This window comes from Curcuma longa, chromosome 1, assembly GCF_044706935.1.
Source record: "Curcuma longa cultivar G26 ecotype Majalengka, Jawa Barat chromosome 1, ITB_CL_G26_1.1, whole genome shotgun sequence".
Lineage (NCBI taxonomy): Eukaryota > Viridiplantae > Streptophyta > Magnoliopsida > Zingiberales > Zingiberaceae > Curcuma > Curcuma longa.
This window is the reverse complement of record NC_133861.1, coordinates 9,360,958-9,373,351: the sequence shown is the minus strand read 5'-3', so window position 1 is coordinate 9,373,351 and position 12,394 is coordinate 9,360,958. Positions and strand designations below refer to the sequence as shown.

Here is a 12,394-nt window from a genome sequence, read left to right as displayed (position 1 = left end):
TGAAATAAAACAAACAGATCTAACAATCTGAAAAGCAGTCGGTGATTATCATCTCAACAAGCTTACAATTTGTCATGTTTTGGTTTTTTGCCCCACAGGTTACGACTTACCGTAAACAAGAAGCTTTGAATTTGCCATGGACTGATGGACATGGTGTAAGAATTGTCCATGAATATGATACAAGAATACGTACATGTGCAGTGAAGTTGTCATGTAGTCTTCCATTGGGATCCACCACTGCCAGTTATTCCGAACCAGCTGATGTTCGTAGACTTACATTTGGTGGTTGAATCTCTGAATCTTTCCAACCAATAGGGAGAGGTGCCATCGCCTCCCAATTGCTCAGCCATGGCAGAGTTAAGGGTGTCCAATAAGCACCACAAGCACGTTAACAACCCCTTCCCTTCCACCCCCAACTGCCTGCCTTTCATGCATGGAAGGCTCTCCTTCAATCCGTGCGCGCTTTTGCGAGACCAGAGTTTCTGTATCGGGGATGATTTCCAGCTTTTCTGGAGCACTAAAAATGGCGGCCATCTTTCGATCTCGCACCGATCTCAGTTGAGCAGAAGCGTATGGTCTACAGTCCCTGGGAAGGCCTTTGTTTCGGCTGCAGCAGTTCAAACTCATGCCGAGGAAAGCAGAGGTTCCTTTGCTATCCATGATCGCGACGCTCACTTCATCTGCAAGCACCAAACAGTAGAAGAAATAAGAGTCGTTTGTGAGGCAGATTTTCAAAAGAAGGCTAATGATTTTGATCCCTTATTTGGGTTTCCAAATTCAAGCAATAAAGGCACTCCTGAGTTGCTCGAGAAATCCCAATTCCCCATTCTGATGATCACAGGAAGGGTCTTCAGCCAGAAGACCAACTCAATGGCTAAGAAGAACTCTGGGAAGAAAAGCTTCAAATTCGGTCGTTCCAGGAAATCCTCACTTACTGCAAGGTACTGGTTTCTGTTTGAGCAGAAGAGTAAGAATCAAATTGGATTTCATCTGAAGTTTGGTGAATACGATAAGAAATGCTGCCCCAGCATCATGTACAAAGCAAGTAGAAAGATCTCCAGGTGGAAATTAATTCGAACGAGGCGCCCGTGGCTCATCTGCACGTCGAGTAATAAAGGTTTTGTTGCACTGCCATCGCATGATGAACAAGAGGGAAAGAAGGGGGTGACTACAGAGTTCAACAAAGTTTTTATCACACATGCAAGCGATGAACATGAGAGATTCTATGGGTTTGGGGAGCAGTTTTCCCGTGTTGAGTTCAAAGGAAAGAGGGTGCCCATACTAGTGCAAGAGCAAGGCATTGGAAGAGGAGACCAACCCATCACCTTTGCTGCCAATTTGGTCAGTTACAGGTACTAGACATGATTAGCTGCAGCATCTTATAGAATTGTAATGCAAAAAATATATATATTTATAAGTTCTACATTTTACACTGGCAGATCTGGAGGTGACTGGAGTACGACATACGCCCCTTCTCCATTCTACATTACCTCGAGAATGAAATCCCTCTACCTTGAAGGGTACAATTATTCAGTTTTTGATCTAACAAAGCCTGACAGGGTACAGATTCAGGTAGTTTTACTAGAACACTCAGAAAACCTTTATCTATGTTAATTATGTCTCCTTTTCTAAATGTGCAATAATGAGTTTTTCTATTTGTATTACAGGTACATGGCAATTATGCTCAGGGGAGAATATTGAATGGGAATTCACCTGTTGAACTCATAGAGCTTTACACAGAGACCATAGGAAGACCTCCTGTACTTCCAAGCTGGATTCTTTCAGGGGCTGTCGTCGGGATGCAGGGAGGTACAGAAGCTGTCCGCAGAGTGTGGGATCGATTGCAAGAATACGATGTTCCTGTTTCAGCATTTTGGTTGCAGGTGATTGAACTGTTTATAGAATCCACAAATAAGTTGAATTGTTCAGCTGAGTTAATTATATATCAATATATGTGGTGTTTGGATTTTATTAGCAGACAAATCTTGTTTAGGATGGATTCTTAGTTTAATTTTGATATTAGAATAATCACTAATGACTAGCTGAAACTTTTTAATGGGGAGAGGAATACTAATCGATGACACTGATCAAAAGTTAAATGATCACTTTGCAGGATTGGGTTGGCAAGAGGGAAACTGTAATTGGATCACAACTTTGGTGGAATTGGGAAGTTGATGAAAGCCATTATGTCGGATGGAGAGTGCTAATCGATGATCTTCGTGCTCATGATGTTACAGTGATGACATACTGCAATCCTTGCCTTGTTCAGGTAGATCACTTGCTCAAATCCTTCTACTCAAATGAGTAACAGATTCATTCACTAGTTGAATGAAAAATGAGACGGCAACTTGCAGACTGATGAAAAACCAAACAAAAAAAGGGACCTGTTTGAAGAAGCAAAGAGATTAGACATTTTTGTCAAAGACAAAGCTGGAAGAACATACATGGTACCAAATACAGCTTTTGATGTCGCAATGTTGGACTTCACCCACCCAGCAGCGAGTAGTTGGTTCAAGAAGATTCTGCATGAAATGGTGGATACTGGAATAAGGGGCTGGATGGCAGATTTTGGTGAAGGATTGCCTTTAGATGCTTACCTATATGCAGGTACTTATGATGTTGCTTTATCATAATTTAAACTTCACTGTAATATTAGAAATGATGTGAGTTACTTATTTACTACTAAAGATACAAAGTTACATGTAGCCCAATGGTTGTATATGATCAATTGTATCATTTCCTTTGATGTTAACTGACCAACTGCTTCAACTCTTAGACGAAGACCCTATTCAAGCTCATAACAGATATCCTGAACTTTGGGCTAGAGTCAACAAGGAATTTGTGGACGAATGGAAATCAAACAGTCGTGTTGAGGGGAGAGACCCAGAAGAAAGCCTGGTCTTTTTCATGCGTGCAGGTTTTAGAGGCAATCCCAAGTGGGCTATGCTATTTTGGGAAGGTGATCAGATGGTAAGTTGGCAAGCCAATGATGGAATAAAAAGCAGCGTAACAGGCCTGCTCAGCAGTGGAATTTCTGGTTTTGCCTTCAATCATAGTGATATAGGAGGTTACTGTGCAGTAGATATGCCTATTATCAGGTATCGGAGAAGCGAGGAGCTTCTCATGCGCTGGATGGAACTAAACGCATTCAGTGTAGTATTCAGAACACACGAAGTAAGCACCACAAGCTTAAGCTATAAAGAAATTCGCTTAACAAACACAAATTCCAAGCAATGCTAATGCTGTAGCCTCCTGTGCAGGGAAACAAGCCAGCTTCAAACTGTCAGTTCTACGACAACAAAAACACATTATCTCAGTTTGCACGCTGTGCCAAAATCTACAAAGCTTGGAAGTTCTACCGTATTCAACTAGTAAAGGTAAAGTCTTTTTCTATATAGGTGGACACATGCAAGCAAAAGCCCTTTCAGTTGATATCTGATGAGATCCTGTTGATGGTTTTATCAGGAGGCAGCAGAGAGAGGCATGCCTGTTGCCAGACATTTGTTCCTGCATTATCCAGATGACAAGCATGTGCAGAGCTTGACGTACGAGCAGTTCCTTGTTGGGACAGAGATAATGGTAGCACCTGTGCTGGACAAAGCCAGAAAGGAAGTCAAGGTTTACTTCCCTGCAGCAGGTGGGTGTTCCTGGCAGCACATTTGGACTGGAAAGATCTTCACCAGGCCTTTCAATCATCCAGGGCATGTACAAGGGTATGAGGCCCGGGTTGATGCTCCCATTGGCTACCCAGCTGCCTTTGTAAAGTGTGGCTCTCAGATCGGGGAAGAATTTCTAAGCAACCTAAGAGCTCTTAAAATATTGTGAACACTAACTAATTCCTTGAAGAAGAACTGGGGATGTAAAACTATCTCCACATAGCTCTTACTTTGTTCCTTTTTCAGATTAAGTTTTTGAACAGAAAACAGATCGTGTAAGAATTTAGAGAAGATTAGGAGCATTGGCAGGATTTAATTCTTTTGATACATAATTGAAGTGAGATATTAAAGTAGTTTGTTAAACTTTTTTTTTTATTTTTTTCAATGTAAAACTAATTTTAGAGATTTTAGGTGAAAAGGAGCCCGCATGGCTTATTCCGTTTGGATTCGGATCCAATAAGCCCGCATACCCTATTCCGATTCGGATCCAATAAGCCCGCATGCCCTATTCCGTTTTGTCGCTGTTCCTTTGTTTAACTTTGACCAGCGTCAACAGAGAAACAAAACGAGGGCGGTGCCCAAGCTTCGGCAACGAGACGGATGTTGCATGTCGCTTGCGGTAGACGACTTCTCTCTTTCATCATGACCACCAAAGCCCAGCACATCCATCGGAGTCAGTTCCTCTCCTTCAAATCGAACCCTTGTTGCCCTAACAGCCTTTCAATCCGCGCGTTCGGCATGATTCGTTTCTACTAATTTTTTCTTCTTCTTCCATTGCCTCTCTGTTTGTAGTAGCCACAGGTACATCGATTCAGGGTCTTGGCAAGAAGCCGAGGACAATTACGACTGACGATTCGCCCATCAGAGTGGAGTTTGCTAAGCACGCCGATTATCTCAACCAGCTGGTGAGGTTTCTATTCTCTCACTCCGTGCGTGTAACTGAAAAAACTTACTTTGGAAGAATATGGTGATGTATTTAATATTTGGTTAAGGTTTACATATCCCGGAGCATAATTATTCTTTGCAAAGTTTTTGTATATGCTTGCTTGTGTCTCAACTCAACTAGAGGTATGAATTTAATCCCCCTACATTTAATGTAATTTGTAGAATGACAAGAGGGAAAGAGTTGTCAAGGCTAGCCGTGATGTGACTATGAACAGTAAGAAGGTCATATTCCAGGTGCACAGGTGCGAGATATGTAAGAGGCATTCAACATTTGTTGTGCCCGGCCTTTGTGTTTGGCTAGTAACCTTTTGCATATGTTTGTTGTACATTGTCAACCAGTTACTATTTTTATTGTTTGATTTGGACTATTATCAACTCTTCAACCGAATTTTCCTTGACATGTATTCTTCTGTTATGTTAAGGTACATTATGTCAAACTAACCAGCTGTTGAATAACAATTTTGTTGGTGCATGATGATTGATAGTATATCTTATTCCTCTTCTCCAGTCGCACAATTACCATGAGAATTGTACTTAACTTTGTTAGCTAACATTGATTATTCTCCACAATCAAAGCATTTTATATGCAATTGTAACTATTTGTTGTCCCTCAATTAACTATTACCCTTACTAAGAATTATAAGTTGACTAACCAGATTGATGCTAAATTCATATCCCTCCTTATTTTTAGTGGACTGTTAATGTTGTTGATGTAAAATATCCCATGTTTCTTTTATTGGATGCATGCCCTTCGTGGCTTCATATTGTGTAAACTACGTTTCCTGCATTCTTATTTTGTACAACTACAAAGAGGTAGTCTGAACTTCTGATGCTCTCCCTACATGCTATTTATCTTATTGCTCTTTGTTACTACAGAATGAGCAAAGAAAATAGAGAGGAAACTTTGGCAAAGGCGGAAAATGATCTTGCTGCTGTGACTAATCAGTACATGTCAAAACTAGTAAAGGAGTTGCATGGAACTGATTTTTGGAAGCTTAGACGATCATATACATTTGCTGTTAGCATCTAGTTGGCATTTCATTTTGTTCTTTCATTATCACCCTTTTGACTGTGGAATCATGTAGGTCCAGGAGTATGTTGAAGCTGCAACACTTTTTAGGTTTTGCAAGTCTGGAACACTGCTAAATCTTGCTGAGATCAATGCTTCTCTGCTTCCTCTTACTGAGGAGTCTATTGAACCATTACAAATAAATGTTCTAGACTATCTTTTGGGGGTAAGATCTTAATTAATAACCATGTTAGGCATCCAGTCAGTTACTAGTGGTCTTCAAGGGAAACAAGCTCATACATTTTTCATGTACTTTTAGCTTGCAGATTTAACTGGAGAGCTTATGAGACTAGCCATTGGCCGTATTTCAGATGGAGAAATTGAATATGCTGAGAAAATCTGTCAATTTGTACGCGACATATACAGGGAGTTAACCCTTCTTGTTCCTATTATGGATGATAACTTTGAGATGAAAAAGAAAATGGAAACGATGCTTCAAAGCCTAGTGAAGATTGAAAATGGTAGCATGTTATTTTTTTCAGTATAATTTTATTTGTTTGTTTACTCATTGTATTCACAACTTATATTAACTTCTTTTAACACCTCTTCCTGTTTTGGATTGGCTTTTGTTACATTTTACAAATTGAACATGTTGAATAATTTAAATAATATCAATAGTATATTGCTCTAACTTTTGTTAAAACAGGAATATAGACAACAAGCACAGCATAAGTACCGACTAGCCAGGCTAAATGGTTCCCACTCCCCCCCCCCTCTTTTTTGCTATTGTAGCTTTATGTAAAAACATATCCTTGTTACCTGCAACTCATAAGTTCATTCACATTTCCTTTTCAAAGTTATCCAAAAGGAATTTACCAAGGTCCTTAAATGGAGATCCTCTTGCATTTAAGCTTATCTCAAGAACCTTCGTTTGGAGATACTAAAAGGTGGAGTCTTATCATCTCCTCACTTCCTACTTTCTTTAACATGCCTTTGTAGGTCCAACATCATTAGAGGTGAGTGACTGAATAGGATAATTTATTAAAACTGAAGAGGGAGCCCAATCCAATCGAAAATGACAAGACAGGTAGGAGATAATATTTAAGTATATTTTAAGAATTATTTACAGATGTGGACTAAGAGCAGTACTTAAATGGAGATCCTCTTGCATTTAAGTTATCTTTCGTTTGGAGATACTAAAAGGTGGAGTCTTATACTTCCTACTTTCTTTAACATGCCTTTGTATCCAATTACTGAGAGGGAGCCCAATCCAATCAAAAATGACAAGACACTTAGGTAGGAGATAGTATTTAAGTATATTTTAAGAATTATTTACAGATGTGGACTAAGAGCACAGTTTTATCCTCCTCACTTCCTTTTTTTTTTTTTTTAATTCTAGTTGATTCATCATCACCTATTTGTGTTTGTTTTGGCTGAATATCTAATTGATTCATCATTATCGTGTGTGTTTGTCTCAATCATTTGGGTTTGGCTATATAAATTTTATCCCTTCATTTAGTTCTATATATCTACCTTTTTTTCTTGTTCGTTTGGGCTACTCTTGACGCCATGTGGTCATTATCTTTTTTTTTTTCTTAAAAATATTATCATAATGCAAACCCTATCATCTTCAGTGCTGCACTTTTATTTGTTAAGTTCAAAATTTGTCCAACACTTCAGCCATAAAGCATGGCCTCATAAAACTAATAGTCTGTTGCTTTCTTGTTTTATTCTCCTGTCTGATAAATGATTATTAACAAAATAGTGGAAGTTATTATGGTAAGATCACTAAATTACAAGAAAATAATATTAATCTTGTTGGCTGTTGTGTAGCACTAATTTTATCATGGACCTATCCTTGTAGTGTCAGTTATTCTGTTAGGTAGTTTACACAAGCGCATAACAACTTTGTGATGGGTTTGTGAGTGCTTTTGGTGCATGTTCTCACTTTATTTTTGGAATGGTGCATTTGGTTAATTTAGTCTGCAGCTTGTTCATTTCTCTTTCAACATTGAACTTGATCTATCTTTCAATTGTAGTTATTCTTATTTTCTTCATGCTTTTCTCAGATGTATTACTAGGTTTCGGCTATTTTTGGCTAATTTTGATTTATGCTGAAGTGATTTCTTAACTTAAAACATGTTCCATTTAGGTGCAAGGTGAAATTTTATTTTGGTTTTATGGTATTGGTTGCTGGTATTTTCTTGTTATTACATGATCTCTCTCTCTCTCACACACACACACGCACGCGCACGCACGCGAACACAACCATCTGGTATATTTGTTGATAAAAATACTACCAAAGGCAGCGCTTCTGTGAACAGCTCAATCTTTGGTTCATGCTAAAGCTTTTAGCAAGTAGTAACTAGAGAAGAAGATTAAAAGATGAAAATTTACAATATTTTATTTGTCACGGGAAGGTTTCTTTATTTGATGGTTGGCTCCTTATGAGTGTTATAATTGTTCGATCAGAAGGCTTGAATATTTTATTTTGCTTGAAAACCTACTGTTCTACACCTTTTTTTTATTTTCTGGTCTACAATTAGTCATTATGTGGTTTGTTTGCTGCTTTTGAATGCTGTTTTTATTCTAGAGGACTACACACTCTGTTTGTTTGGAAATTATTTAAGGTTCACCCTTTATTTACATTTGTTTCAGCTTGCTTCAGTGTTCATGTCAGAGGATCAGAGTATATTCCCTTGCTTGGTTCTGCAGATCCAGATTACTCATTCTTAGGTTTACCAGATGCGGAATGATGAATAACTATCAGGTGTTACTACTACTGTATACTAATTGTTAGTATTTTTCTTATATTGTCTTTCTAATTGTATTCTAATGACAATTTTTTTTTCTTTCAAATATTCACATATTGCCCTATCATGGGTAGAAAAGAAGGCATTTTGCACAACTATTTTCAGAGTTGACTAGCTGTTTGAAATTTTTATGAAGTCATGAATTGCTTGTTTTTTACTTGTTTTAAACTTAGGATTACTCAAAATGCCAAAATAATAAACTTGGACACCACTATGCAGAATCATTTTGAGTCCCGCTATTTCCATTTTGGTAATTTTTGTAAAATGACAAATATAAACGTAACCTTGATACTTTGGCTTCCGTGTGGCAGTTTGCTTTAAGTTGCAAAGCTCAAATATTAACAATCATAATGCTTTGACTATGCAATGTAGTTAGATGGATTCATGGATCTTCGGAAGTTGGACAGGGAAATTGCACCAAAAGAAGAGGAGAAATTATGGTTCAACGAACATTTAATTGTACCAGGTAGACTTATCATTGACAATTTACTCTACCAAATGATATGAAAATCAAGAACTCCAGAAATGTTTGTCTTCTCACATTAGTGGCTACTAAGGCGTTTTATTGGTCAATCAAAATATCTGGCAATTGATTTATCAAAATACTTGTGTCGTATTTGCTTGCTAGCATTTTGTCTTCCTGCGTGCTTGCTTGGATGCATTCTCACCCAGCTTTGCTTACTATTGTTTTCTAATCATGTAGCATTTGTTTCAGCTTTCCTACCTTAAAACAACTAGGGGCTTTTCATTATGAGAGTATAACAGTATATTCATCATAATCTATCTTATGATAAAATTAATCCAATTTTTAAAGAGGTATGGCTGTTGCGAATATAGATGTGATACAGAATATGTCAACATTCCGAATGGTGTTTGCAATGAACGATTGCTGCAATAAGACATTGTAATAATATGCTTATATTCTGCCATTTTCTCATGTGAGTCCCGAGTTGATCATCAAATTGTCATGTGTTTGTGACCTAGCGTTTCTTTCGCACTTTACTTTTAATTTTATTTCACTGGTATTATTATTTTTTATCTAGTTGAATGATTCGAATATTAATTCCTTAAAAGAGCCACCGATTTTAACATTTTCACAGCATGTTCATTATTGGTGTGCTTGCTCAAACTGAAGAGATAGAGAAAGTAAAATAAAATGAAAATTGCAATTTCTTAGTTAATTGGAAGCAACAAAATGTTATTTGCTAAGTTAATCCTGTGTAGCCGCCACACGCATATATATTTACATTTCAACTTATTAAATAAATTCAAAAGATGAGGTGACGTGGCATTTCAACTTCATTAGTTGTTCGACCATGTGTACGTTGCGTGGTGTTCGATGGTGTATCTTCATTGGTTAAGAAAATTACTATTCTTTTATCACCACACACTACCTGAGGCGAAAAAAAATATATAACCACATAAAGTAATTGCTAAATTGCTCTAATTCAACTAAAAGTATTACATATAAAAATATATAATATTTCATCATTATTATTTATTAATTCAATCGAAATTATTTAAATTTATTAAAATTACTTCTGCTATAATTAGCAGGGAGGGCTGTAGCTGCAACGTGTAATAACGAAACTCTTTTTAATTGTTTACCTATTAAGTGGTTATTTCTTATATCATACATTTATTTGTGCTTAACCGTTTCTGTCTTTCTGAAGTCGCTTTCGGTATCGTCATCCACCTCTCCGTTTCCGCCGCCCCTCCACGCCGCTTCTCGGCGGCGGTCGCACCGGACGGACTCCGAATTGACCAACAGAAGAATCGATCGGGAGAAGAAAAGAAAAGAGCAGGATGGGTAACGTGAACGGGAGGGACGAGATCGAGGACGACAACTCCTCCGGCAGATCGAGACCCGACGCGGACGATAGTTCCGTCGACGTCCGCCGCACTAGATCCGTGGACTCAGTCGAAGAATGTCCTCCACAGAGCCCTGGACGATCCCGAACTCCCCTCGTGTTTGCCCCCCAGGTGGTCTTGCTCTTATCCCTAGATCACCATTTTTGTACGTTCTTTTCGAGCTAATGAGACATTCATCGGATTTACATTTGAGCTCAAAATGATAGGTGGGAGAATGAAAAAAATACTTCTTTGATTAAATGCTGCTTGCTTTGGTATGTTCTTGTTAGTCCCAAATGACAAATGATTTCTAAAACGTGGTATGCATAGTAGCAGTTTTCATTGCTCATGAGATGTTTTGGTCAAGGGATTAATTTGAAACTTCCGTAATCTGTATAAGAATAAAAATAAAGAAAAAAAAAATCCAAAACGTGACTAAGTTTTTTTGGATGCATTTCTTCATACTATAAACATCCAATTGAAGAGAGAAATTTCTTCACAAACAAACGGACTTTCTTTTTGATAAATATTTGACAAGTTTTTCACTTGAGCTACAAGAAATATAGGAAAAATTCCATTCTAGCTTGAAAAAGGAGGAGCTGACCAAAATTCTAGCCTACAGCTCTCTGAAATTTCTGAACTTATTTCAACCTTATTTTTGACTACCCTACCTTGTGTGCTTCCTTGTGCATCATTTGAGCATTTTATTATTGCACATTCTGTGCATATATGCAGTATTCTATACACGAGATTATATCAGTTCTAGAATCCTTTCTTTTGGGATTGTTATGGAGCAACAAGTATAGGAAGTTATGTTTTGCATATAAACTAAATGTGTTTGTTCCATCAGAGTGAACAGAGCCAATTTGATTTGCAAGTATGACAAAATGCTTAAATACATGAAACGTAAGCAAGCACGATTTAGACAAATGTAAAAACTCCCAGACGTATGTAATCAAGTAGATTTCTATAAATTAGAAATTTATGCTTATATCATAGTTATCATAGGCAAAAGAGCATCCCTATGGTTTAACCTTTGCAGGCTGTTTTGACTCTCTTGTTTTTGTTCCTTTTGCCAATTAGCAGTAGTATGACCGTAGCAGAATCTTGGAAAATATTGCACCTTATTAAAAAGGTTCAAAGACCGTCAAATTGTGACTAGCAGATTTTGTGAGCTATGAATCTGAAATCTGAATGATGTTCATAATGGGGCCCAGTTAGACCAGAGTTGGAACATGTCAAATTTGGTCACCTAAGCATATTTAGTTTGGTTAAGATTATGTTTTCTTGTTTTAATGAATTTCTCTCTGTTGATACGTGCATGTAGCATCGCATGTAGCAAGTATAATTTGACTATTACAAACTTTTTTCTGTTCTTGTTCATAGAGGTTGTTAATTTGTTTGAGAAGCACATGTTGTAGAGGTTGCTGATTCATTTGGTTAGCACATGTTATTCTTATTGGTTTTACTCATTATTGCTTCATTTCAATAGTTTATCTTTCTTCTTTCTCTCCTCGTTGGTGACATACTAATGTGATGCTGTAGAAATTGCATGATAATTAGAACAATTTGAAAAGTGAACTTCTACATGGGTGGTCAACCAGTTCTGTACTCGGTAATTTGATAAGGTAGATCTGCACATGGAATATTTTCACATCCTCTCCTCTTCGTTCACAGCTTTTTATCTTAAATATATATTTTATCTTAAATATATCCTCATGGAGATTAGAATAATTATATTCAATGCTATTAGTCTCAACTATTTGAGACCAAAAACAAGTATCACTGTTCAAGCCTTCAGTAGTAATATTTACATCCTTAAATTTTTTTTCATGTATTTTAGCTAGATTTTTCTTAACTCTCCTCTGCCCCCAACTTCAACTATAACTGATTCAAACAACAAAATTCACCAATTATCTTTGAGCATAAGCCTATACTATCTTAACTTTTGTTCTCTCATCTTATCATCGATTGGAGGTACACTAACTTTTTAACTAGATAGTAGTTGTTTATTTTTATTTTTTTCATTTTTAGTAACCTCAAACATCCATTTAGTATTATGATCTCTGTTGCATTAGGTTTTTTTTGAAGATGATAATTACATGTTTTACATCAATTAC

General features: G+C 37.1%; 2 protein-coding genes across 8 annotated transcripts in view; both read left to right on the top strand.

Annotated features, from left to right (window-relative positions):
* The first annotated feature begins 321 nt into the window (after positions 1–321).
* On the top strand, positions 322–3,951 carry LOC141812916 (uncharacterized). Its single transcript, XM_074700868.1, has 8 exons — positions 322–1,352; positions 1,440–1,572; positions 1,668–1,883; positions 2,114–2,269; positions 2,355–2,607; positions 2,777–3,174; positions 3,261–3,377; positions 3,466–3,951. The coding sequence occupies exons 1-8, from the start codon at positions 349–351 to the stop codon at positions 3,823–3,825; spliced, it is 2,637 nt and encodes an 878-aa protein (XP_074556969.1). The 5' UTR covers positions 322–348; the 3' UTR covers positions 3,826–3,951.
* Positions 3,952–4,185: 234 nt separating this feature from the next.
* LOC141812030 (uncharacterized) overlaps positions 4,186–12,394 on the top strand; it is a 34,456-nt gene continuing 26,247 nt past the window's right edge. For 3 of the 7 annotated variants that reach the window (XM_074700123.1, XM_074700117.1, XM_074700126.1), the window contains exons 1-6: positions 4,186–4,329; positions 4,449–4,561; positions 4,764–4,843; positions 5,478–5,619; positions 5,687–5,836; positions 5,930–6,131. In XM_074700123.1, coding sequence (XP_074556224.1) covers positions 4,257–4,329; positions 4,449–4,561; positions 4,764–4,843; positions 5,478–5,619; positions 5,687–5,836; positions 5,930–6,131 — 760 coding nt within the window. In that variant the 5' untranslated portion in view covers positions 4,186–4,256. Of the gene's footprint in view, positions 4,330–4,448; positions 4,562–4,763; positions 4,844–5,477; positions 5,620–5,686; positions 5,837–5,929; positions 6,132–8,268; positions 8,381–8,596; positions 8,664–8,795; positions 9,032–12,394 lie in introns of those variants that run through there. The other 4 variants (XM_074700130.1, XM_074700109.1, XM_074700108.1 and 1 more) reach the window with 4 other exon arrangements.